At 36.9% G+C, this 27,261-nt stretch overlaps 1 protein-coding gene across 1 annotated transcript in view; it reads left to right on the forward strand.

Annotated features, from left to right (window-relative positions):
* The window catches only part of LOC150084537 (uncharacterized), a 260,732-nt gene that overhangs the window by 169,314 nt on the left and 64,157 nt on the right, over window positions 1–27,261 (forward strand). Inside the window, exon 11 of the mRNA XM_090375300.1 lies at window positions 15,525–15,650. Within this exon, the coding sequence (XP_090231426.1) occupies window positions 15,525–15,650 (126 nt within the window). The remainder of the gene's footprint in view (window positions 1–15,524; window positions 15,651–27,261) is intronic.

The following is a 27,261-nucleotide window of genomic DNA, read 5'->3' on the forward strand; positions in this document are numbered from 1 at the left end:
ACTTTTTTTTTTTTTTTTGATAATTCGTTCCAAGACCTTAGAAGTTGAAATTTTCGCTATATAACTAAGCTATTTATCTCTCTAAAAGGTAATTTTTTATAATGGAAATTGCACTACATTTTCATCGTTATCATGTTCCTTTATAAGAATCAGTTTTGAATGCCTTTATGTATTTTTCTAAAACACATTCCTGGAGGTCACTGCCATAAAACAATAAAAACAATTTGCACTTTCTGGTTTATTGGGCTTTTCTGTTAGTGCAATCTATTATAAACGGGTAGTAAACTTGATCTTATTGCATTTGCAATAATACCGATAACTAGAATTCTGTGGGTTTTTATGTTACGGTACAGTATTATGGTGAAATGAAGTCCCATTCACTGAAATCTTCAATCGTATAAAAAAACATAAATAAATTATCAGAAACTTCTCTTCATTCCTATTTACTTAATACAATGGTGAAGGGAAAAGGATCAATGGAAAGCTCAAGTGCTGGCAGTGCTAGGAAACGAAACAAAATTGATTTAGAAATGAAGATGATTAATTAAGAATTACGAAGCAGGACAGAGTTTGTCATCTGTTGCACGGAATTAGGTCTTGCTGCTCAACAGTGAATACTGTTTCAAAGGACAGTGTGCGTATAAAAGAACATGTTACGGATCAATGCATTTAAGATCACCAGTGATCACAAAACAGCGTTCAGGTGCTATATCAAAGATGGAAAAGCTATTAATAATATGAATGGAAAATCATATTCAGAAGCAAGTGATCCTGAGTCCAATGGTCATTTCAAGCAAAAGCAAGAAGTATTTATGAAGATATTAAGGATAAGTACGGCAAACTCAAGCCAAGTTTGTGGCAAGCAATGGTTGTTTAATAGGTTCAAGCATCGCGCTGGTTTCCAAAACATTAACGTGCATGGTGAAGTGCCAATTCCGCAGCTGCAGAGAAATTTTGTGATGTGTTGGAAAAAATCCCTTCCAAATCTCCACAGCCCTCAACTAATGCAGCAGTGTGCTTATCAACTGGAGAGCTAATTCTAGCAACGATACTCAAAAGGTAAAACTTGCTGATGTTATGCCTGTCTCTTCTCTTCTCTTTTTGTAATTTTATAATTTTGAAATTTTTAATTTTGTACACTTTTGTAATTTTTCCTGTGCATGAGAAAAAAAAAAAAATGAATAAATAATTCTATTCACATGTTTGTCAAACATTTCTTTTTTTTCTTCAATCAAATTTGCTTCAATCATATTCAATTTTATCTCATGCGCAGGAAAAATTACAAAAATTTAAAAATTTCATAAGCATTTAGAGAAATTCCAACTTATGTAAAATTCCGACTTACTTATAGTTCCGCGGAACGCAACCCTTGCATATGTGTGTTAATGCTTGTAAAAGATACAATATGAATTATGTATGTTACAAGGTTTTGTTCATAAGCTGTATGTTACAGCTTATGAATTATGTTACAAGGTTTTGCCTCAGGTGCCACAAATGCTAGTGCCATTTCTGTCCATAATAATACTTCACTTGAGACCACTGCTATCTGTGGAGGGATCAATTACGCCTGAAAGAAGCTGTCATATCAGTCTCATCTTTAACCAAATGGCTGATTAACCTTTTGGCAAGCTCATCTGTTTGAAAGTAATGCAATACTAGAGCAACTCATTGCAAAGGTTTGTTCTGCTGTGAGAATAAGAGTACTGCTGTGAGAATTAAAAGTACAGCAGGATTTAAATTTAAATCCTGCTGGCCACAAAAACAGATAAAAGGACAAGGAAGTCCTACAAACATTTTATAAAGAGAACTGTTACCTTCTTAATTTTTTTTATTTATTTATTTTTTTTTTTGCATGGATTCTTAAAGACAAGTGCAATTATTGACATGAGTGTTATATTACTTTCTTAATTTTTTTTTTTTTTTAAATGTTCTGGATTTTAAAGAAGTCCAGATTTTACTGTATATGGTTATAATGACATTATAAAATATTGAGGAAGGTATGTATCACATCACAAGAAAGCAATACAGAAAAAATAAATAAATATTATTGAAAATACATTTCAAAAGTCAGTGAGAAACTACATTCTAGTTTCAAATTGGTTGATGCATAACACTTAGAGCTAAGGAGCCAACTACATGTGAACCATGGGCAATACCTTTGCTGCCTTAATTGCTTTCCTAGGGAAAGAATTATTGTTTAATTGTGGTGATCCGAAGTGGTAGTATTTTAGAGAAAACTGCACTGCTTTGAAGTGTTTTATGTGGTTTTTGTTATAGTGCATTTTATGTTATGCTACATAAGTTGAATAATGGCCAGGTCCAGTACAAGACTACAGAAGAAGTGTGCAGGATTAATGGCAGAACTAAGCCAGAATAGTGGTCTGGGAATTAATCTATAACAGAATTTTTCTAGTAGAGTCCAAGCAGTAAGAGTAGAGAGTAGAAAGAACCACTGTGCTGAAATAAATTTTTTACGGCAATACAATTACCAGAAATAAAAAGGGTAAAAATATTTGTGGAAATGTTTTTGCCCTTATAAAATGATTGAATTTAACCCTATAGGCTCACATCTGGTGAGTATGGACTTGACAAACCTAGGTCCTGAGCTGTATATCATCATTCTTCTCTTTCTTGGTGATTCCTTTCTGCTTCTCTCTCTCTCTCTCTCTCTCTCTCTCTCTCTCTCTCTCTCTCTCTCTCTTTCTCAGGTTAACTCGGATTTTTTTTTTTTTTTTGGCTGGTGCAGCATAAGCCTCAGATTTCCTTGCACCATATGGCTAATAATAATAATAATAATCATTATTAGGATCACATTTCTCAAAATCATTTTTTTTGTTCGTTTGCTGTTCTTTTTCAGCTTTTTGTTTTGCTTTCCTTCCCCTTTCAAAGAAATTTATATTTTCTTGAAAACATTAAGCATTTTAAAAAACTGCTATTTGAAACCCTGATACCTTTGAAAATGTTGGTGTATGGTACATAAAAATGATAGGAATGAAAATGGGAGTTGAAATGTTGCAAAATTATCCAAACTGAATTTTTTTTTTTTTTCTGAATAAAAAAAAAAAAAAAAATTGAATCAAATGTTATTTTTATTTATTTTTTTTTTATGAAAACCCCAAACACAAGAGCTATTAGAACGTATAGTACTTAGTACTGTGGTTGGGTTGGAGGTTGAGAAGACGAAAGAAGATATTTGTTGACATTAGACTTGAACTTCTGTAGACTGTAATTTTCAGGAAATACGCGTGAAGGAAGGTTGTTCCAGAAAACAGCACTTGATTGAATAAACGAGAAAGATGAATAGTTGGTTCTGTGAGTTGAAGTTGGACAGTAAATGGCTGGTGGTGGGACGTGTTCGGACTGTTTTGAAAGAGAGAGTGGGAATTATAGAAGCCAATTCAGAAGAACAGTGCCCATAGAAGTATCTGTAGAAAAGGCATGCAGCAGAAACAGTACATCTATGAGACAGTGAGTGGAGAGTCTCTGTTAGAGATGAGTCGATTAACCTAACCGTCCTCTTCTGAATGGAATCTAGAAGCCTGAGAGAGGTTTTGGGGGCACCATCCCAGATGTGGGAACAATATTCCATGGTAGAGCTGATTTGCGATTTGTACAGAGTGAACAGCTGTTTGGAAGAAAAGTAACGCCAAGAGCAAAAGAGAAAACCAAGTTTTATAGATACAGTGGAAGCAATATTTGTAATGTGGTTATAGCAAGAGAGATTAGAAGTCAGGGTAATCCCCAAAAGAGATATATCATTTTGCCTAGAAATCAGAGTGTCACCAAAGATGAGCAGAAGAATCCTTTTGCGAGATATTAGCATTAGCAAGGGCACATGATGCAAGAAAGCAAGCTTATATAGCATCAGCCAAAAAAAAAAAAAAAAAACCACACGCCCTTCTGATTTCACCTATCCACTAGCTCCAAATGTTTTGTCTAGTTCTGCCTTGAATTGGATTAATCTATCAATTTCTTTCTTTCTTTTTTTTTTTTTTCTACAATGACAGATGAGTTTCTTCCAGCAATCAATCACCCGCTGGCTAAAGGAAAACTTCCGCACATCTATCCTACAACTGTCTTTCCTCAATTTGGATTTATGCCTCTCAGGCGATTATTCTGAGCAAAAGGAAGAATTCCATCAGCACTAAGCATGCTCAAACCATTCAAGGCTTTAAACACCTCAAACAGATCACCTCACAGATGCCTAGTCTCCAGACACTGTAATTTGCAAAACTTAAGCCTTTCTTCCTAAGAGCAACCCTTTGTTCCATTCACTAATCTTGTTGCCCTTTACTGTACTCATGCCAACAGCTCTACATCCTTCTTAAAATGAGGCTTCCATACCTGTATACAGTACTCAAGGTGTGGTCTGACCATTGCCTTATACATGGGGATAATCACATCCGTATCCCTGCTAGAAAACTTCCATTGACAAGACACCATGAGCTACTCTTGCAAACCGTCTGCACTGCTCAGAAAACTTCATATCTGCCTGCACAATTACCCCCATGTCCTTTTCGCTCTTAATACGCTACTCTAGGTACACTACTCTCGAAACGCTACCACTGTCAATGTAGTACCACACAGTTGATACATTACTCTGGGGTTACTGCTTCCCATATGCAGTACTTTACATTTGTCAATGTTAAACTTTAGTTGCCACCTCTCAGCCCATCTGCTCAATTTTTCTAGATCTTGTTGCAGCAGTGTACTGTCATTAATGTCATTAGCAAGCATGCCGACCTTCGTATCATCGGCAAACTTGGACGTTGAGCCTGATATATCATCATCAATATCATTGATGAATACAGAAAACGACAATGGACTGAACACTGAACCATGGGGGATCCACTAATAACATTAGTTTTGAACAGCAGTGTCAATTGATTACCACTCTGTCTTCTCCCACTCAACCATCCCTTTATCCATAGCAGCAATTTTCCTCCAATGCCACACTGCTCCAATTTGTGCAACAGTATCAAAAGCCTTTCTAAGATCCAAATATATGATATCAAAATTATTCTTTGCATCCAGTTCCTTTGTGACGACATCATAGTATCCAATCAAATTGGTCAGACAAGACTTCCCCTTAACAAACTCATGCTGTGTCTGAGCTATAACTGAAGTCTTGTCTAGATGATCTTGCAATGTTTCTTTAACCAGTACCTCCATTAATTTCCCCGGAACAAACGTTAAACTAACAGGTCTGTAATTACCTGTCTTCCCCTTTGATCCTCCTTTGTGGATTGGGGTCACATTTGCATATTTGCTTACTTCCTTTGCTGCCTCCTTTAATATAACTGGATAGATTCCATCCACCCCAGATGCCGTTCTTATGTTTATCTTCAACAATTTCTCCTCCACTTTACTCTCAGTAATTACAAGATTATCTAGCTTACTGCCAGAGTTTAATACACCTCTGACATTCCCCTCCCTGAATGTAGATAAAAATATTCATTTAGTTTGTTATTCATGTCCTTGTCTGAATGTAGATACAAAATATTCATTTAGTTTGTTAACTACCTGAGGAGGATCATCAACAGTTGAACCATCTATATCAAGTGGACCAATCTGATTCATCCCCTTCCTTCTATAGTTATATAAGACAAGACTGAGTTTTAGAAGGATTGAAATCAAGTTGTCTTTGCCCCACTGGAGATTGGCATTTAAGGATATGGCTAGTGGATATTCGAGAAATAGAAGCTGATTGAGCAAAGTAAGTAATTTCTCAAAATGGCAAGTGGAATGCAATGTGCTATCATCGGCTAAACTATGGATAGGATTTCCAGTCAATGGAAGAAGGTCATTAATATACGAGAGGAATAGAGTGGGGGAAAGAAGCCTTGGGGGAAACAAGCATTACTGGAGAAATTAGATGACAGAGAGCCATCTACCATCGCCCTCAGTGAGCGATCAGAGAGAAAACTGCATAACCAATTACAAAAAACAGTTGGCAAACCATAAGATGGAAGCTTATTTAGAAGACCTTTATGCCAAACACGATCGAAAGCCTTTGAGATGTCAAGAGTAACTGCTTGTGTTTCACCAAACTTTTCCATCGAACTTGCCCCTAAATGAGTAAAAGCCAGAATTTAACCAGTGGATCAACACTGACGGAATCCATACTGGCGATTGTTAATCAGACAGAAGGTTTCTAGGTAGTTTAAGAGTTGGCGGTTAATTGATTTCTCCATTACTTTAGAAAGAGTAGAAGTAATTGCAATGGGATGAAAATTGGATAGGAGGGATTTGTCACCCTTTTTAGGAACTGGCTGGATATGAGCAAATTTTCAAGCAGAAGAAAAAACACCTTTGGAATAAGAAAGTGAAAAAAGTCGGTAAAGAATAGGAGCAAGCATTTGCTCCTATTCTTTACCGACTTAGAGGCATTTGATGCAAGAAAAGCAAGCTTATGCAGCATCAGCCAAAAAAAATAATAATAAATAAATAAAAAATAACCACTTCCACTTCACCCCTCTGTTCGTTCAAAATACCTGTCCAGCTGAGCCTTAAACTTATTTAGGCTATCAACTTCCACGACAAGAGATGGAAGTCTGTTCCACCAACCAACCACCCGCTGGCTAAAGGCAAATTTCCTCACGTCTATCCTACATCTGTCTTTCCTCAATTTGAATTTATGCCCTCTCAGGTGATTATTCTGAGCAAGAGGAAGAATCCCATCAGCATTGAGCATGCTCAAACCATTCAAGGCTTTATACACCTCTATCAGATCACCTCGCTGGTGCCTAGTCTGGAGACTAGGCACCAGCGAGGACCTGGAATACCATTAGGACCTGGAGCTTTCTTAGTATCAAGATTCGTTAAAATCCTTCTGACATCCTTTTGACAGAAGACCACAGGAGGCATTCAATGGGAGGTGTTTTACCAAGATCATTAATACATGAGTTGGAAGAAAAATGGGATGCTAGCAGGTCAGCTTTATCCTTGGCCAAAGTGACAACAGAACCATCTTGTTTTGACAAAGGTGGGAGCAGAGGTGGGCAAAAGTTGCAGCCAATAGACCAGAATGCTCGGCTACCATTAGGACCAGAAGCAAGTTTTCTACTCTTAGCCTGTTCAAAATCTAGTTTGGACTGATTAATAAATAACTGCTTTACAGTTGTAGTGAGCTTTGGTGCAGGCAGAAAAAGAAACTGAAGAATTGGAAACAAGCCAATTACGATATGCAATGTTCTTCTCTTGAACAGCCTTAGCACATTTATTGTAAAACCAAGGTTTAGATAAAGAACATGATTTTAAAGTGGTATGTGGAATAAAGTATTCCATTTCTACAAGAATAATTTCACTGTCATGATCTGAGCAAACGTTGACATCAGAAGTGTTGAAAGAGTAATCCAACCAAAGAAAAGAAGAAAAGAAATATTGCAGGTCATCCCATTTTGCATTCTCATAATGCCAAACAACACAAGGTTGGGAATAGCCATGAGATAAAGGCTCCATTGGAGATGAGACAATCTCCAAGTTGTGATCTGAGGTGCCTAAAGAACCACTCACTTCGACCGTGTACTTAGGAGGGTTGTTTGTGAGAAAAATATCAAGCGTGTTGGCTGTATGGTTAGGATTGTCCGGTATTCTTGTAGGTAAATGAACAATCTGTGCAAGGTCATTAGTAATTGTAAAAGCCTCAGCATCTCGACCAGCTAGGTCATTGTGACTAGAAAACGGAAGCCAGCTGCAGTTGTGAACATTAAAATCGCCAAGTAAAATTACCTCACAGTTAGGAAAGTTGGACTGGAGAAAGTCAAGTTGTAAAGAGAGGAAGTCAAAGAGCTCCAAGTGATTAGTGGAGTTGGGAGAATGGTAGAGACAACAGATGAATTTGACACAATGATATAGAGAGATTTTAAGCCAGAGACGATCGAAAGGAGAAGATTCCAAATTACAAAGTTTCTGACAGGGAATATCGAACAGGGATATGCACAAGTATCAGCTTTGAAGCAAAAGGAATCATACAGCAAATAATTCGGACAACTGAGATGAGCAATGGTTGAATCATCTGATAACTGGGATTCTATCAGAAAAAGTACATGGGATTTCGCAGACTGTAAGTGGAAATGGACATCGTTGAGATTAGAACTGAGACCACATATTTGTGAAATGAACGAGGAAGAGTTTGGGAGGTTTAGATCTTTTTGCAGTTAAGTTTGTTCTATTGGTTTGATAATTCATGGCGTATTTAGAAAAGGTGGGGGGGGAGACATGCTGTATGAAGTAATGAAATTTTTGGTTGTGGCATACACATGGTAAGAATATACCCAGTTCCTTGAAATAATGTAGCTTCTACAATGCCCCTCCCCCAGATACACACTACTTGGACACCCTCCAGTTACTATCTGGTAGAGGAGAGACAGTGAGATTATACACTAGCTGTTCTGGAAGCCTCCTTGAGAGTCACTAATACATTTGTTCTGGTGGACTATCTAGCAAACAGCATTTGAACACTGTTTTAGAGCTGTACCCTAGAAATGAGGAAGATTGGATCTTGCCATGATGTACATCATAACCTCAATGGACATCAATAATACTGCATGATAGAAGAGATGGGGGAGGGTTTACCAGAGCTTTGCTCTGGAGACTAAACGTGGTTTCCACCACTTTCAGTATCCATAAGCAAAGTGGTGGTATTGCACCGGTTGATGAGAATCATCTACCACCTAGTATTGCCTGTTAACACAGAGGGGCGGCATTCCTCCATGTGGTGTGGGCACCACACCTCTACCCCTGCTTACGTTGGTTCATACCTGGGTGGTCAACCACAGTGTGCTTGTGCATGGGGTATACCCAGGATTACTAACAGTCCCACCATCGTGAAGGTGCAAGAAGAGGATTTGGCTGTCACAGATCATCCAGACTTCGCCAAAATTGGGTCCACTTGACTTGAGTGACCTGAATATCAGTTCCATCAGTGTTTTAGACTCCCAGGTAGGAAATACAGCTTGTGTGGCATATCTGAGAGAATGTCTATGACAACCTCAATTACCTAGTAGTAGAATTTGGTAGTGAATGTAATCTAAGTGAAAACATTGAATTCAAGAAATTTCTTTTTTCTTTCCCTTTCAAAGAAATTTACATTGTCTTTAAACCATTAAACATTTAAAAAAAAAAAGAAACTGATAGTTGAAACCCTGATACCCTGGAAAATGTTAGTGTATGTACATAAAAATTACTTTTGGAAAAGAAAAGGGAATTTGAGATGTGTTGCAAAATTATCCAAACCGAACACTTTTTTTTCTAAATAAAAAAAAAAAAAAGAAGTTGAATCAAATGTAAGTGCATCAATTAATTCTTACAAGGTAGTAGAATTTGGTAATGAATGTAATATAAGTGAAAACATTGATGATGAAAACAAATTGTTCAAGTTAACTTCTGCCTTATCAGGAAAGAATCAGGTTGATTAAGACTGAGAGCTCATGGACATTTTATTCATAAACAAAACCAGTGAGTTGGGAACATTTTATCATAATAAAAGATGATGTAAAGGGCCTTTCTCAAGGGATAAAAAAACAGAATTGTAGATGTGTTCAGAAAGTATTTTAATAATTTATAAAAATCAAAAGCTGGAATTCTTCCTCAAATTACAATGTATCCATGTTAGTTTCTTATTCTGAATCATATTGTGTATTTTCCATGTAGTTTATTTGTGTTAGAATGAAATTTGCATCAGAGCCATTAATTGAAACCTTTAGTTTAAGCAATTTACAGTTGTAAAAACAGAAGTGAGCATTTAAATGCTTGGCTTATCTTACAGAATTAGCAGAAACTGAATGGCTTATGTTACAGAATTGGCAGGAAAATGAAGGCTTGTGTTACAGAATTGGCAAAATGTCAGTTTGTACATAAAAATGATTGTTAGAAAAGAAAAGAAAATCTAGTGGGTGAGTTCATTGTACTATTTTTGCAACCCAGAAAAAAAAAAAAGAAAAGAAAAAATGAAAATATATTGCTAAGATCTTCACTTTCAATCTGCATCATTGATTCTTTTTGAATTTGAGAATTATTACAGTAAAAAAGTTCCCCACAGTCCCTGTTTGTGTGCAAAATGAACCATGCACTAATTTCTCTGTTGATTCTATAAAGTTTCTATAAATCTATAAAGCTTTGGTTTTCAGCTTTGATTTTTTTACCCCATTGCTGCACATTGGAAGTGATGCAACCAGGAAATATGTTTTGGAAAACAAGACTGCAGTAACTGGAGATATTACTTGTTTTTACTATCCATTGTAATGCCAGAATAAAATAAAAATTATAAAGTATGCCAATTTTAAACTGGCTTTTTTCTTGCTTTTTTTTTTCCCTACAAACTATGTGGTGACTATTGAACATTGATGTGCCTGCTGGCATGACATATTTTAATATGCTGGCTAGGGGTTAAAAATTAATTGGAAAAGGAGGCAGTGTTCTGAAAGAATTCTTAGCATATATAATTAATACAACATTAACATTGGATTCACATAATTTGCCTTTCAGAGCTCACATAAAATGCACTAATAGAAGTAATGGAAAATTTTCTTACAATCATTCAGCTTCTTTGCCAAATCAGACTATGTGCTGCATTACTAGAAAGATTAAAAGCTCATTGAAAGTTGTAGTCATCACATTCAGGATGATATAATCTACTTTACAGCACAGAAAGTTGAAACTGAATTAATTGATGAAGCCATTTTTCGCCCTTAACCCTGTGCAGTATTAGTATTAATACTGCACAGGGTGAAGCCTTGTGCTTCACCAACCAAAAAATAAAATAAATAAAATAAAATAAGCTATCTATTTGACTCCCTTCCTACGTAAGTACCTAACCTATACAGCTGATCTTTGAATTTCCTTAAGCTTGTGATCCAGTCTAAAGGCTATAAATTCAAATATTGAATTTAGGGTCATTAGTTTTGGAATCATTTATAACAATAAAAATTTTGTTTTCATTCATTTTACTTTCTCCTCCCAGAGCTTTATACACCTTGATTAGATATTCTCTAGGGTGCCTAGATAACAAGCTCTATAGTTCACATTATTCAAAATCTTTCCCCATGTCTTTGTCCTTTTGCACAAGTCACAACAAGCATTGTCAATCTTTGGGTCTTTTCAAGAAGTTTCTTTTTTTAGGCGCAAGCTCCTTATTTGATAACAGAGTACTCTAAGTGCGCTCTTTCAATTGTCTGTGGGATATACAGTGGGATTATGACTGCCTATCTTAAGAAAAAAATATTCAATAAACCATTGATAAGACATTATGGGCCTTCTTTTGCCACCAGTCTGCACTGGTCAGATAATGTCGTGTCAGACTGTACCATAACTCCCAAATCCACTGTTTCCTCTACTGCCATAGTTGCCAGCTCTCTGGATTTATGATAGAGAATCTTTTTTTTTTTTCCCCTCACAAAAATAAATAATGAAACTATATTAAAGTTATAATTCTTTTTCAAATTTTTTTGCAAATTTATGTTTATTTTCATTAATGAATTGACTGTCAGGCATGCTCTGATTGTCTATTGCAAAACAGAAATGTGGGATAATGGTATTTTTCTCTGTTATTCTGCAATCACTTCATTGTAGTAGTGTGTAGCTAATTAACAGTCTTTCCATAAGATGAAATATGTTTTAAAATTTCATAAGACATGTGCCAGATTTTCAATGTGTCTTCTGAATCCTCAAATGGATTGAAATTGAAAAATCACATTTACATGTAATTTTTCAATTTCAACCAGTAAGAAACATGAAATCAGACATTTATATTCAAATAAGCATGACAACAGCTTTCAGTGTATAGAAAGAAATGAAAAAAACTGTTAATCCATTTCATGGTGGTGATGGCGAGTTCATATGTATCAAATGTTTATTTGCATCATTTGTAATAGAATACATTCTTCCTGTGAGTTTTGCTGATCATGTAGGCACACTGTTCAGAAATGTGTTTCCTGAGAGTAAAACAGCATAAAAAAAAAGGTTATGGAAGGAGAAAAACAACAGATGTTGTTAGTGAAATTGCACATATACAAAGAAAGAGGTGGTGATGGCTCTTAAAAGAAGAGATATCTCGAAAAATTATAGTATCTGTAGTATAATATCTGTAGGTGTTTTCCTTTGCTACAAGATGGCAGTAATTAAAATGATTCCCAGCTATATCCCATTGTGGTGACCTTTTGTGATTAAAAAATATATATTTATATATCAAATTGAAAGCAGCTTTCTCACAACGTCAGCACTGGAAGGCGACTGTACAGAGTATAACATTGGATATCTTCTTCTGAACAGCCTTAAAGTATGATTTCAGAGGGTATTTCATGCCACTGAAGTAAGAAAATGTGTTTTTAAGGATATGTGGGCACTTTGGCTGCCTTTGATTAAATCTATAACTAGACTAGCAGAACATTGTCACCCTTTGACACTTTCACTCTTTAAAGAAGAGGTTAGAAGCAGTGAGAAAAGCAATGTGAGCACTTTTCAAATTACCAAATTAAAAAGTACAGGCGATTACTAGTGAGTTGCACTGACTCATGTTCAAATCTGATTCCTGATCCAAAAGTTTTTGAAAGAGGACTAATTGATGAACTCGAGAAAAAGAACTTCTGAATTGCAAAATTCTGATTAAAGCAATCCTAAAGAGACCAAGCAAGCTAATAAATTTATCCATGTTATCCTTCTGCAAAGACCCTGTTCGTGTTTCTCTCTTCTGGTATGAATAAAGCAATTTGCCTTCTTTTAAATGTTATGTCAACATTTTCAGCGTTGGCAGTTTTCTTCAAATCTTCAACTTAGTTATAGATATTTCTACTGCAAAGGTCATGGAGTGTCTAAAACAAAAGTTGAAAATTCTATTTCTCTGCAGCGAGGAAGTACTTTATGGCTGTATATGATTCACGGTGCACAAGTTCTCATTGAAAAATTATATTATTATAAATTCTGAGGAAGCACAAATTTCATCAATGGCAGTGCATCGTTTTTAAATTTGAATTTTTTGTGGACAACTTTGCAGTGCTTCTTGTCATTAAAGACAAAGAAATAGATGAAGCAGTAGATGTTTTGCTGCATCAGTTCTATCATTGTCAGTGTGAGAACCAAACAGATGGTATTATGAAAGAACTGATACAGTGGTCCTTGGTTGGGGAACTGGCAAGTGCACAAGGAAGTTTGAAATATAACAAATTATCCCAAAATCATGCTTGGCATTTTAACAATTCCTCATAGCAATGCCGAGTGTGAGAGGATATTCAGTCAGGCAAGAAAAACAAAATTCAGATTTTATCTTTTTGGTACCGTTTTGGAAATGTTCTTGACAACCAAGTCTAGATATCAAGGCCATTGTAGTATCTGCAGTGGTATCTTTCTTGAAGCAGTAAAAATTTGGTTTTTGTCTAAAAAAAAAAGTAAAGTAAAGTACAGCCATTATCAACCCACTGCAGGATGGAAGCCTCCTCAACAATTCATGCTGAGGGAAACGGACCATAATCTGCCACGCTGGTCCAGTGCGGGTTGGCATATCGACCGTATTCAGCAGTCAGGGGCTTGAACCCCTGTCTACTCAAAGAGAGTGTGCTACTGCACTCCCGCTCCTGACCACTCGGCTACTGAGGTTTTTGTCTAATGAATATCCAAACATAAATCTAAATCTACAAACAGAAAATGTTAGGTAACCTAATGCTTAAAAGCAGTTTTACTGTAGTACTAAACAATCCTGTTGCTGAATTTTATTATAAAATGTGTGTTTTGCCTGTGAAATTTAATTTATAATGCAGTTTGAACTTAATTTATCAGAAAAAGCAGGAGTTTTTTGATAAATCCAAAAACTCTCCTGCTTTTTCTGATAAATCTCCTATTTTCCTCCTGCTCTTTGAAAAAAACCTCCTGTTTATCACCTGCCCAAATTTTGGCCCAAATACTTATTGTTTTACTCCTGCATACAAATGCCTGATTTCCACCTTTTTGAAAGTCAAAAATAGGCAGCTATATTAAGCAGAATACCCAAATGAGTGGGAGAGAATATTGTCCAAGTGGCCAGCCTAAATGCAAGTCCCAACTGGGATTGTTGGGGATATGGTCAGACAAATCTAGGTTGCTTTACAGTTGTCAATGATATGAATCCATAGGAATAAATTAAAACACAAAATATGAGATATATAAATATACCTCTTTCTCTCTGTCATAGCCTCTGATTCAAGGTGGTCTGCTTGTGAAGATCAGTGAGACAAATCCAACAGTATTTAAATATCATTGTGACAAACAAGTGCACACTAAAATATTCACGGAAAATGCTGAGCATTGTACAAGTGCATCAGCATCTTTCACAGGGTCTGAGTATTCCTTGTGTTAGAGGTTATTATAAAGAAAAAAATATAGCAAATTTGTCTTCAAATAAAAAATACTCTTTATAATATAAACTATTTTTGAGTGGCCACCTGCTCATATATTTTCCTATGTATGGCTGACTCCCCTTTGCTATTGGTTGCCATTACTATCCTGAACCATAAATTTAAATTAATGCTTCAATTTATGTCTCACGTGAAAAGTTATATTTTCCTATGTCTCATGTGGAAAGTTATATTTTCCTGTCTCACGTGAAAGTATATAATAAAAACTTTTTACTTCTCTATAGTTTCTATCTGTTATTTTCATTATTTGTGAACCGCTTATTAAATATGAATGTTTAACTGATTTTTTTTGTGATTAACTCTTTTTGTGGATATTTATAAAAAAAATTACCTTTAACTTGATATATCCACTACAGGTACATAGTGTCCTTGCTAAGAGTCTCTAATATTTGACATTTCTATTAATAGTGATTAGCATTAGTAGAGGCACATGATGCAAGAAAGAAAGCTTATATAGCATCAGCCAAAAAAAAAAATCCCATTTCACTGATCCATTCATTCCAAATGTTTGTGTAGTTCTGCCTTGAATTTATTTAAGCTATCAACTTCCACAACTGATGGAAGTTTGTTCCAGCAATCAACTACCCGCTAGCTAAAGGCAAACTTCCACACATCTATTCTACAACTGTCTTTCCTCAGTTTGAATCTATGCCCCCTCAGATTTATAATCTGAGCAAGAGGAAGAATCCCATCAACACTGAGCCTGCTCAATCCATTCAAGGCCTTATACACCTCAATCAGATTGCCTTGCAGGTGCAAGGCAATCTGATTGAGGTGTATAAGTCTGGTGCGTAGTCTCCAGCAGCTGCAATTTGCAAAACTTAAGCCTTTCTTCATAAGAGCACCCTTTGTTCCCTTCACTAGTCTTGTTGCCCTTCTATATACTTGTTCCAGCAACTCTGTTCCTCTTAAAATGAGTCTTCCAGACCTGTATGCATTACTCAAGGTGTGGCCTGACCATTGTCTCACACAAGGGGACAGTCACCTCCCATCCCTGCTCGCAAAATGATTGTCATCTTATATAAAGATAGTGATTGAAATCTTATATCCTTTTATGCTCTTAAGCCATATTTCTTATTAGAAAACATAGAGCTTTGCATTAGATATTTTATAATATATTGTCTGTATCATATTTTTTAGGTACAACAGTGCATCAACAGTCTCGAGCAGATTTTTGTAAACTTCGTTTTAAAGAAAAATTATTCACAAGGCTGTATGCAATGACTAGCTCTTCAGGATCGCCAGGGGTTATAATATATGATTCAGGTAATATTTGAAACTAGCTCTTATTTGAGGCCATAGTTATTTATAAATTTTTATGAGATTAACTATTATACTAATTTGTCATTAAATCATCATGTGATCTCAATCTGAATTGTTGGTTTCAAAAAATGTGTTTCGATATTAGGTAGAATTAAAAATAGTAAATTAATGTATACTTTATATATCATTTAGTAGTCAACCAGGGTTATTTCTCTTTTTTGTAGGATGCTGTATTTTTTTTTTTCTATAAGCCTATGTGGAAAACATTCAAATTACCAGGTCTCAGGATGGGGTTATATTCTGTTTCCTTTTTTAGCAAGCCTTTTCATTTTGGATTTGGAGGAAAATATACTAGAGACTGTGCACGTTAAATCAGCAGTTTAGCACCACCAGGCCCAGTGCTAGAGGTGTGCAAGTAAGACACTTGCCACAGTCACGACTAAGCAGTCACAGGCGCTGCGTAAAATAGGCACTGCTAGATGCACTATTGTGTGAAGGCACCTCCGTAGCCAGGTGGGAAGGAGCAGCAGTGCGTAGCACACGCTTCTTGATTAGACCGGGGTTCGAGCCGGTCACCACCAAATATGGAGAATGCGGAAAGGTCAGGGAATGACCACCGCATATCCCAGAGCAATATGGCCTTAGTTGCTAATGCTCCTAAAAATAACAAATAATAATGCACTATTGTTATATACAGGGTGTCTCAAAAATATTGGTACAAACGTTTAGGGGAGGTAGGTAACATCTAAAGGAATGTGAATCGCATAAGAACCCATAACCGGAAAAGTCATGGAAAGTAGTAGCAGAGGCACAAGAAGCAGAAATGACACAAGACAGTAATTAGTGGCAAACATTTATTTGTCATAATATTAACAATGGAGTACGAGATGGATGCATTTAATGATGTTACAACAGATGCTCGAAGGTTCCACCATGAGACGCGATGCATGCGTGACACCAACGCAGCATGGATTGGCGGACACCGTCGAACACACCTAGAGTTTCTTTGACAGTAGCAGCAGCGCAGACGAGTCTCGCCACGAGATCCATTTCCATCTCCACAGGCGATTCATACACGATAGATTTGAGGTTCCCCACAGAAATAAATCAAGACTTGATAAATCAGGTGAGCATGGGGGCCAGGCAACGGGTCCACCACGGCCAATCCATCAACACCCAAAATGCCTGTTCAAATTGGCACGAACACACCTTCCATAATGGGCAGGTGCCCCGTCATGTTGAAACCAAATGTTGCGTCTCACATTTGCTGGAACATCGTCAAGTAACCCTGGTAGAACTTGTTCAAGAAAGATCCGATATTTAGCGGAATTCATGCAGGATGGTAACAGGTATGGGCCGACTAAGCAGTCACCGAACATACCTGCCCACACATTTATTGCAAAGTGATGTTATGCCACATGGGGGTGCACACCGTGTGGGTTGTCGTGAGCCCACACATGAGCATTGTGCTGATTGAATAAGCCTTCCCGAGTGAAATAAGCCTCATCCGTGAACAAAACAGGCCGGAAAATTCAAATCTTGAACACTTTCTTGGAGAAACCACTGCGCAAAAGCCACATGTGCAGGATGATCTTGGGGGAGCAGTAATTGAACCCTTTGGAGATGAAAGGGGTGTAAGGAATCTTCGTGCCAGACACTCTGTACACTGCAACAAGACACTCCTAAGGCAGCGGCAACGGCACGTGTGCTAGTAGTAGGATTATTCTGGATGGCATTCAACACACTTTCTTCCATGGCGGGAGTTCGCATCGAACGTGGTCTGCCCGCACTACTCCTGTTACCTCTAAATGACCTATAATGGCACAAATTTTTATGCACACGTGCAAACAAATGGTAGTCCGGTACATGCCTGTCTGGGAAGAATTCTCCATAAATTCATTGAGCAGCTCGTCCATTGCCCTCTGCTAATCATACACTAGGTGCAAGTCTGCCAGCTCACAGTTCGTATATCGATGAATGCTCTTCGTGCGGTGACTACTGCTTGAATGAATAAACCAGAAATTTTCCCTCTCGCGAACTGATGGACAGTGCCGTCTACCGACTTAAGGTGACGTTTCTGGTTATGAGTTCCTATGTTATTCACATTCCTTTAGATGTTACCTACCTCCTCTAAACGTTTGTACCAATATTTTTGAGACACCCTGTATATGGGTGTTAAGATATGATGTGAATTAGGTGCCGTGACAAGGTTTTGCCTCAAGCACCACTATGTGAGTGAAGGATTCATAGTTTGGAGCCATGGCCTCAATAAATTTCATGAACAAATGGATTCCCTTAGTCCTGTCATTTCTTGAAATTAACATCCATTTATAGACATGGTATTCTGAAGAGAATGAACCTGAACCTCTGAAAAAAGATCCATAGAAAATTTATAGTGGCTGGAATGACGTGTCACTTTCTTCACAATATAAAGCAATCAGTAATTTCAAGCAAGCAAGCAAGCAAGCAAGCACTCAATCAATCAATCAAGCAATCAATCAATTCTCTTATCAATCATCCTGTGAGTCTAGCTTCTGTTCAAGAACATAATTATGACAGAGCTTCATTATTTCTGTCATCAGTGACTATCCACAAAAATTTATTATCAGAATAGTTCAATACGTTCTAGAAATTCCATAATCCTCCCCAAGAAAACTAATCTTGAGCACTTCAGCCTTATATCACAGTTCCATACTAATTGCGGAATCAGCCACAAAATTGTCAAGTCAGCTTAAAGATATGAGTTAATTATTTTCTATTTTATTTATTCATTTAATTTTGTGTTATAAATAACACTTATTGATTTTGAGTGCCCGGAACATTTGTTTGGGGGTCACTTATAGGCCCTTGATCGGACTGAGTGACCCTCCTCCATTGTCTGTACAAGGATATTGCACTATTTCTTGGTCAGCAGTGAAGGATTTTTTATATACATATTTGTGTTCTCAGTTTGTCCAAATCTTTAGGTTATTCTTAAACAGAGGAACCAGCCAATAGAATGTACTTGCAAGTGAACTGTCAACTACAGTGCTTTTGTAAGAATATTGGAAAAATATGCTGTTGACTAAATTTCAGAAGCCAAACATAAAATACAGAAGTTTTATAAAATTTAAATTGATGAACTTGGAAGTATTGGTTAAACCAACAAATATTTATATTATAGGAATATCAGAATCAGGTTCCCTCTGATATCGAGAATGTAGAATTTGAGTATGGTAAGTGCAATGTTTACAGAAAGAATAGACAGGAGGTGGTTAAGGGCATAAATTCTAAAACAGTGCAACCAATATGGGTTGCCAGTGCTTCCATATTTCACTGCTTATGTCACACCAGTTAGTCTGATGCGACCTAAGCATTGGTTAAAAATAAATGAAAGTAGGAGTGTGTTATAGCCAGTGCTTTTTTTGTAAAAAAAATAGGTGCCGGTACTCATTCTTTGCTGTCAGGAAAATTTTAAAATTAAAAGGACAAGAAAAGTACAGTACTCTTAAATTATTTCCTGATATTGTTATTTGTAGTAATGTTTTTGTGATAAGAACAACAATTTAAGTATATTAACACACAGTTTATTAAGGATAAATTTATTATTTGAGTATATAAAAAATAAGTAAATGTTTAAAAAAATAAGTAATAAGTAAAAATTAGTAAAAAATTAAGTAAAAATAATTTCTTAATAAAGTTTTTATAGAATATTCCAAATTTTTATTGAGTTTTCATCCAACACACTATGCCGACTTCTTTTCTTGTTTGTGTCTGTTGCTGAATGACATTTCCGAAGCAGCCACGAATCGACATGTTTGCTGGATCGAAGTGTGTCAGTGGTGGGCCTACAATTTTAATTAAGAAATAGTAGTGAAGAAATTGTTTTTGTCATCAACGAAGCTGTGGTTGGGCTGAGATCAGATTCATTTGTGAAAATCCTTATTCACATTCACTTGATGAAATTGGTATCATACTGAGTGCATTCATCAGATGCTCTTCAATTTTTCCGAAACTGTCTTTTTGATTAGGTATTCTTGAAATGGACGAAATGTATCTTTCATTTAACTGAAGCCTAATTGATAATTTTTCTAAATTCATTCTCACCGAATGCCAACATTTCATGTTTAGAAGGTTTTAATACCTTCATTGTCCTTATTTTCCTTCTCTCGTCATTGATATTGTCACTAGTTCTTAAATTTTTCTTTTTTTTTTTTTTTGAAACTGTCCAAAATGTTGGTGTCATTCAGATATTCAGCTACTGTGACTATGTAAACAGAGATAGGGAAATTTTACAAAAAAAATGTGGATAATGCACTTCCCCGAAACAACAGATGATTATTTGTCAGGGTAAAAGAAAATCATTCCCTCCTAATTCTCGAACAGGGCATTTACAGTTGATTCCCAGCAGTGCCAACTTACGGCCAGTGCAGATAGTGAATTGAAACAGCATTTTAAATTTTACTAATTTTCAAAAAAAATCTCATTAAATGAGCATTTAAAGGTAAAAGTAAGGTATTTTATGAAAAACAAAAGAAAGTCATATTTTTATAATTTTAATAAAATATAAAAAAATAAATTAGTGACATAGCTTTGTTACACATAAAAGTATTGGGAATTTGCATTTTTTATATATAGCCTGAAAATAAAAAATGGTAACATGAAAACAGAAACTTCCTTTTACATGTAACAAGATATGGAAAAAAATGTAACATTAATTTTTCTCGAATCACTCACTACGGCCCTCAAAAGAATTCTAACTTTGAATATTTCCCTTGTATGAGAAAAGGTTGGACACCACTGCAGTAGAAGGTAAACCAGAGCCCATTGGGAATACCCCTTGATCCGCTCACTGTTGACTAGCGTGACTTTTCCGTATGTGGGACATGTGGTCAGATAGATTTTACCAGGTTCCACTAAGTTGTAGATTGGTAATCCATTTAGCTCTCTCAATTCTTGCTTAACAGAAGCATTAATTTCCTAAATTGGCTGAGGGCCACAAGTTTGAACAGTGTGTATGCAGTTAAGTCTCTCCTAAGCCATTTGTTATATGAAAATTTTCTTCACTCAACTGAAACTATTTTAAATGTAATTTCCAAGGGGATTAAAAAAATCGCTCTAAAAGGAGTTCGTTAAACAGAGGTCCGACTGAGTCATTTAGAATTCTAAAAATGGTTATAAAGTTTTATATAGAAGATATCTTAACAATAGACAGATGCAAATTTAGTAAAATAACTTTAAGCTTATTTGAAAAGTAGATAAACATGCGAAAAAATTTACGGAATATTACAAATTTCAAAGTGTACAGCATTCAAATGTCACACATCACTGTTAATAAAGATGCTGGTATGTTGTACCATCACAAAAAAAGCACTGGTTATAGCCAAAATGAAGATTTTGAATATTTTAGCCCTTCTGTATTGGACTTTCTTTTTGTGCTCTTCCGTGCATTTGTTCATCCTTCTTTAAGATTTTAGATATTTTAAATATGCTATACTGGATGTTCATTTTGTACTTTTCCATGCATTTGTTCATCCTTTGGCAGGGGCACTGAGATCTAATTTGGGCCCTGGTAAACATGATTCCTCTCTTGTTTGTATGTGCAATGTGAGTCCCAGTACAAAGTACAAGATGGCCTCATTGGCTTTGTATGTGTTTGTGTGCGAGTCCACAGGTAGATGTGAGGGTGAAAAAGCAACATGTCAATTCTAACATAAAATAAATCAATAAGATAAAAAATTAATAAAATAAAACGTTTTTATTTTAAGTTAGAAAATTTTTTGAAAATTATTCAAAAATTTATATTTAATTACTTTAAATGTAATACTAACATCTTTGCCAGGCTGCTTGAATTATGAGCTAAGGTATTGCAGCCCCCTTATCTCTTCTTATTGGGTCCAGCTCTTGAGTGATCCTGTCAAAATATCTAACCAGATTTGTTAAACATGATTTTTCCCTTTACAAAACCATGCTGAGTATCCTTCAGTATTCCATTTCTATCTAAGTGATCCTGAATTCCATGATTTTCCCTACTACTGAAGTTAGACTACCAGCCGGTAATTTCCCACTTCACTCTTAGAACCGCCCTTATGTATTGGAGATTACATTGGTACTTTTCCAATCCAACGGAATCACTCCAGAGTCCAGTGATGCTCTCACAAATTTTTTTTTTTTTTTTATGAAAACCCCAAACGCGAGAGGTATTAGAACCTATAGTACTTCGTACCGTGCTTGGGTTATTTATTATTAATAGCCATATGGTGCAAGGAAGCCTGAGGCTTATTCTCCACAAGGAAAAAAGAAAAATTCCCAAGTTACCCTGAGAGAGAGAGAGAGAGAGAGAGAGTCAAAAGTAGAGGGGAATCACCAAGAAAGAGAAGAATGATGAAATCCAGCTCAGGACCCTGGGTGTGCCAAGCCCATACTCACCAGATGTGAACCCCCGGAGGTTGAGAAGATGAAAGAAGATATTTGTTGACATTAGACTTGAACTTCTGTAGACTTTGTAATTTTCAGGAAATATGTATGAAGGAAGGTTGTTCCAGAAAACACCAGTTGAATGAATAAACGAGGAAGATGAAAAGTTGGTTCTGTGAGTTTGAAGTTGGACAGTAAATGGATGTTGGCTGGTGGCTGCACGTGTTCGGACTGTTTTGAAAGAGAGAGGTGCCTCGGTAGCCAGGTGGGCAGGAGCAGCAGTGCATAGCACACGCTTTTTGATTAGACCAGGGTTCGAGCTTGTGACCACCAAATACAGAGGATGCAGAAAGGTCAGGGAATGATCACCGCATATCCCCAGAGCAATATGGCCTTAGTTGCTAATGCTCCTAAAAAACCAAATAACAAACAAACAAACGAAAGAGAGCGGGGAATAATAGAAGCCAATTCAGAAGAACAGTGCCCATGGAAGTATCTGTAAAAAAGGCATGCAGCAGAAAGAGTACGTCTATGACAAAGTGAGTGAAGAGACTCTGTTAGAGAGGAGTTATTAATTAACCTAACTGCCCTCTTCTGAATGGAATCTAGAAGCCTGAGAGAGGTTTTGGGGGCACCGTCCCAGATGTGGGAACAATATTCCATGGTAGGGTGGATTTGCGATTTCTACAGAGTGAACAGCGGTTTGGAAGAAAAGTAACGCCGAGAGTGAAAAAGAAAACCAAGTTTTTTAGATGCAGAGGAAGCAATATTTGTAATGTGCTTGTGTCAAGAAAGATTAGAAGTCAGGGTAATTCACAAAAGAGATATATCAACTTGCCTAGAAATCGGAGTGTCACCAAAGATAATCATAGGAGCAGAAGAATTCTTTTTGTGAGATATAAGACAAGACCGAGTTTTAGCAGGATTGAAATCAACTACGTTGTCTGTGCCCCACTGAAGAAATACCTGGAGATCGGCATTTAAGGAATTGGTAGCAGATATTCGAGAAGTTGAAGCTGATTGAGCAGGGCAAGTTTAATCAAAATGGAAAGTGGAATGCAATATGCTATCATCGGCAAAACTATGGATTGGATTTCCAGTCAATGGAAGAAGGTCATAAATATACAAGAGGAAACAAGTGGGGGAAAGAACTGAACCTTGGGGGAAAGAACTGAAACTGAACCATTAGTGGAGAAGTTAGAAGACAGAGAGCCATCTAGCATCAACCTCAGTGGGCGATCAGAGAGAAAACTGAATAACCAATTACAAAAAACAGTTGACAAACCATAAGATGGAAGCTTGTTTAGAAGACCTTTATGCTAAATACGATCGAAAGCCTTTGAGATGTCAAGAGCAACTGCTTGTGTTTTACCGAACTTTTCCATTCAATTAGTCCATAAATGGGTAACATAAGCCAGAATATCACCAGTGGATCCACACTGACGGAATCCATATTGGCGATCGTGATCAGACGGAAGGTTTCTAGGTAGTTTAAGAGTTGGCAGTTAATTGATTTCTCCATTACTTTAGAAAGAGTAGAAGTAATTGCAATGGGATGATAGTTAGATGTGAGGGATTTGTCACCCTTTTTAGGAACCGGCTGGATATGAGCAAAAAATCCGAGCAGAAGGAAAAACACATTTGGAATAAGAAAGTGAAAAAAGGCAGCAAAGAACAGGAGTAAGTTTAGGAGCACAGGTTTTGAGAACAAGTGGAGAAATACCATCAGGACCTGGAGCTTTCTTAGCATCAAGATTTGTCAAAATCCTTTTGACGGAAAACCACAGGAGGCATTGAATGGAGCGTGCTAGGAATGGTGGGAGGTGTTTTGCCATTATCATTAATACATGAGTTGGAAGAAAATGGGATGCTAGCAGGTCAGCTTTATCCTTGGCCGAAGTTACAACAGAACCATCTGGTTTTGACAAAGGTGGGAGCAGAGGTGGACAAAAGTTGCAGCCAATAGCTTTGGCAAGAAACCAGAATGCTCAGCTACCATTAGGACCAGAAGCAAGTTTGCTACTCTTAGCCTGTTCAAAATCTAGTTTGGACTGATTAATAAATAACTGCTTTACAATTGTAGTGTGCTTTGGTGTAGGCAGAAAAAAAAACTGAAGAATTGGAAACGAGCCAATTACGATATGCAATGTTCTTCTCTTGAACAGCCTTAGCACATTTATTGTAAAACCAAGGTTTAGATAAAGAACATGATTTTAAAGTGGTATGTGGAATAAAGTATTCCGTTTCTACAAGAATAATTTCACTGTCATGATCTGAGCAAACGTTGACATCAGAAGTGTTGAAAGATTAATCCAACCAAGGAAAATAAGAAAAAAAATCTTGCAGGTCATTTTGCATTCTTGTAATGCCAAACAACACAAGGTTGGGAATAGCCACGAGATAAAGGCTCCATTGGAGAAGAGACAATCACCAAGTTGTGATCTGAGGTGCCTAAAGGACAACTCACTTCGACCGTGTACTTAGAAGGGTTGTTTGTGAGAAAAAGATCAAGCATGTTGGCTGTATGGTTAGGATTGTCTGGTATTCTTATAGGTAAATGAACAATCTGTGCAAGGTCATTAGTAATTGCCAAAAGCCTCAGCATCTCAACCAGCTGGTTCGGCGTGACCAGGAAATGGAAGCCAGCTGGAGTTGTGAACATTAAAATCACCAAGGAAAATTACCTCACTGTTAGGAAAGTTGGACTGGAAAAAGTCAAGTTGCAAAGAGTTCCAAGTGATTAGTGGAGTTGGGAGAACGGTCTCTACCGTTCTCCCAATGGGAAGTGAGTGCAATAGATCAATGCACTCGCTTGCTGTCTCCCTTAAGTAGGGTAAATGCTATCAACTCCAGGGGCCTTACTGGCCTGTATGCTCAAAAGTTTTTTTCATTAAATAAATGTGTGAAATTTCAACATCATTAATTACATTTTTTTTTTTTTTTTTCAACTTCACTCCCAGAATTTCTTATTGACATGAAGGGTTTTTCTTCTGTAAATATCGATACAAAATAACTGTTTAGTTCATCTGCAACTTCAACTGGGGTATCTAATACTATCCCATGTTCATTACATAAAGGTCTGATCTGGTTTGTCCTTCTCTCCTTTGCATTTATATATATGAAGAACCCCTCTTTGCCAGCGATTTCTCATAATCTGCCTTTGCCAGCCTACCTTTCCAGTGGCATTATTATAGCTCAATTTGTAGCTGTTATAGGCTTCAGTACTTTTTATTGCTCTGAAACTTTTAAATGCCATCTTTTTTCTGCTCAAGTAATTTGGCAACTTCATTATTCATCCAACTTGGAATCCTCCTTGTTAGTATTTTTTATTTTTTTTTTAAGGAGCATTAGCAACTAAGGCCATATTGCTCCGGGGATATGCGGTGATCATTCCCTGACCTTTCCGCATCCTCTGTATTTGGTGGGCATGGGCTCAAACCCCGCTCTAATCAAGAAGCGTGTGCTAAACACTGCTGCTCCTGCCCACCTGCCTACGGAGGCGTCTGGAATCCTCCTTATGGAGTATTTTTTTAATGTTATATGAGCATTCAAGGCTTCTGTGATTAATGTTTAAGGTATACCATATTCAGTTGTAAATTTAAAGGTATACCATGATTCAATTGTGTTCGCTCTCTATGAGATATCTACCCAGTTAATAGAGACCACGTACCACCTTAAGGCATCGTAATTTCCTTTCCTGAAATTATAACCCATTCCTTTGCCTTTAACTACTGCTACCTCTCTCTTCATCGTCCACTGTAGAACTCCGTGATCACTTCCTGGTACTGGTTCCTGTACTGTCATCTGGTTCCTGGGTGATGATGAGGTCTAGAGTATTCTTTTCCACAGTACTTTCCCTGACATGTTAATACAAATAACAATCATCTACTTGATTTAAAAATTTTGTCCCATATGGTGTTTCCTTTCCATTTGCTCCAATCAATTAGAGGCAAATTGAAATCACCCATAATAAGACAGTCACGTTTACTTGCCCATTCCATTTGCATGTAGAGGCTCATCACCTGGCCTGTAGATTACTTCCACTCTCATTATACCTTTGCTTCCAACTATTTCACAACATACAGATTCTATACTAGCATGCAAAACGTCTGAATCCGGAGAGCTTTCGTCGCCCTCAGGCTACTTTTGATAAGAAGCATGGTCACCACACTGCCCCTTCTATCTTCCTTGCCCTTCCTAAATACATTATATATACTGTACTGAAACTCATCATCCCTTATCTTGGGGTGGCATCACATTTCTGTAAGCCCTATTATGTCAGCGTTACTTGTCCTAACCAGCAGTTCGAATTCACTCATTTTATTGACGACACTTCTGACATTACTGTATAAACAATTAAGACTTAGTGTTCTTGTACAGTTAACTACCCTGACACATCACTTAAAGTTATTTAAGCTCACTTCCCTGGCATTTGCTACCTGCTCATTTGAAACACTTTTGCCCTCAGAACATCTTGCTACTGTGTTCTGTTGCGGTAACAAACAAATACTCTTGAGGTATGTGCAAGTGTCACTTTGACCAATATTATCAGGTAAATGCGTATCTTTATTACATTTGTCCCTCCAAACTAGAAGTTTCCTTGAACCTTTAAGGTATCCTCAATAAAACTGGCATAAACTTTTGCCACCTTTGTTTAAATGTATCCCGTCTCTACAAAACAGATTCCTTCTACCTACAAGTGCTGGCCAAGCTGATAGAAATTTCCCCTCCAAAACCACCTTTGTTTAAATGTATCCAGTCTCTACAATACAGATTCCTTCTAACTACAAGTGCGGGCCAAGCTGATAGAAATTTCCCCCAAAGCCTTGCAAAGTCCTTCAAGTCTTGAGTTAATCCACAAGACTTTCAGCATATAATCCCTCCTGTCGTGCCTGGGCAGAATCGCAGACACATAGACATTGTGACCTAACTTGTGACATTTCTTCAGCATGGTCCTATATTTGTCTAACAAATCGTCAAATCGTCATTAGTCCCCACATGAATAATAATATTTTCTTTTCCCCCCCTTAAAATCTGACAGTCTGTTGGGGACCATTAATAGTTGCTCCCAGCAGACATATCCTGGTTCTAGTCCACCTATCCTTATTACAAAAATATTTCCCATTTCCCTGACAATGGAGTTTCCTAATAGAACTAAGTCCTTTTGAAACAGAGTAGTTTGCACTTGGTTATTCTGTTCTGGGGCCCGAATCGGGAG

This window comes from Mastigoproctus giganteus, chromosome 6, assembly GCF_048544385.1.
Source record: "Mastigoproctus giganteus isolate SK-2022 chromosome 6, ASM4854438v1, whole genome shotgun sequence".
NCBI lineage: Eukaryota > Metazoa > Arthropoda > Arachnida > Uropygi > Thelyphonidae > Mastigoproctus > Mastigoproctus giganteus.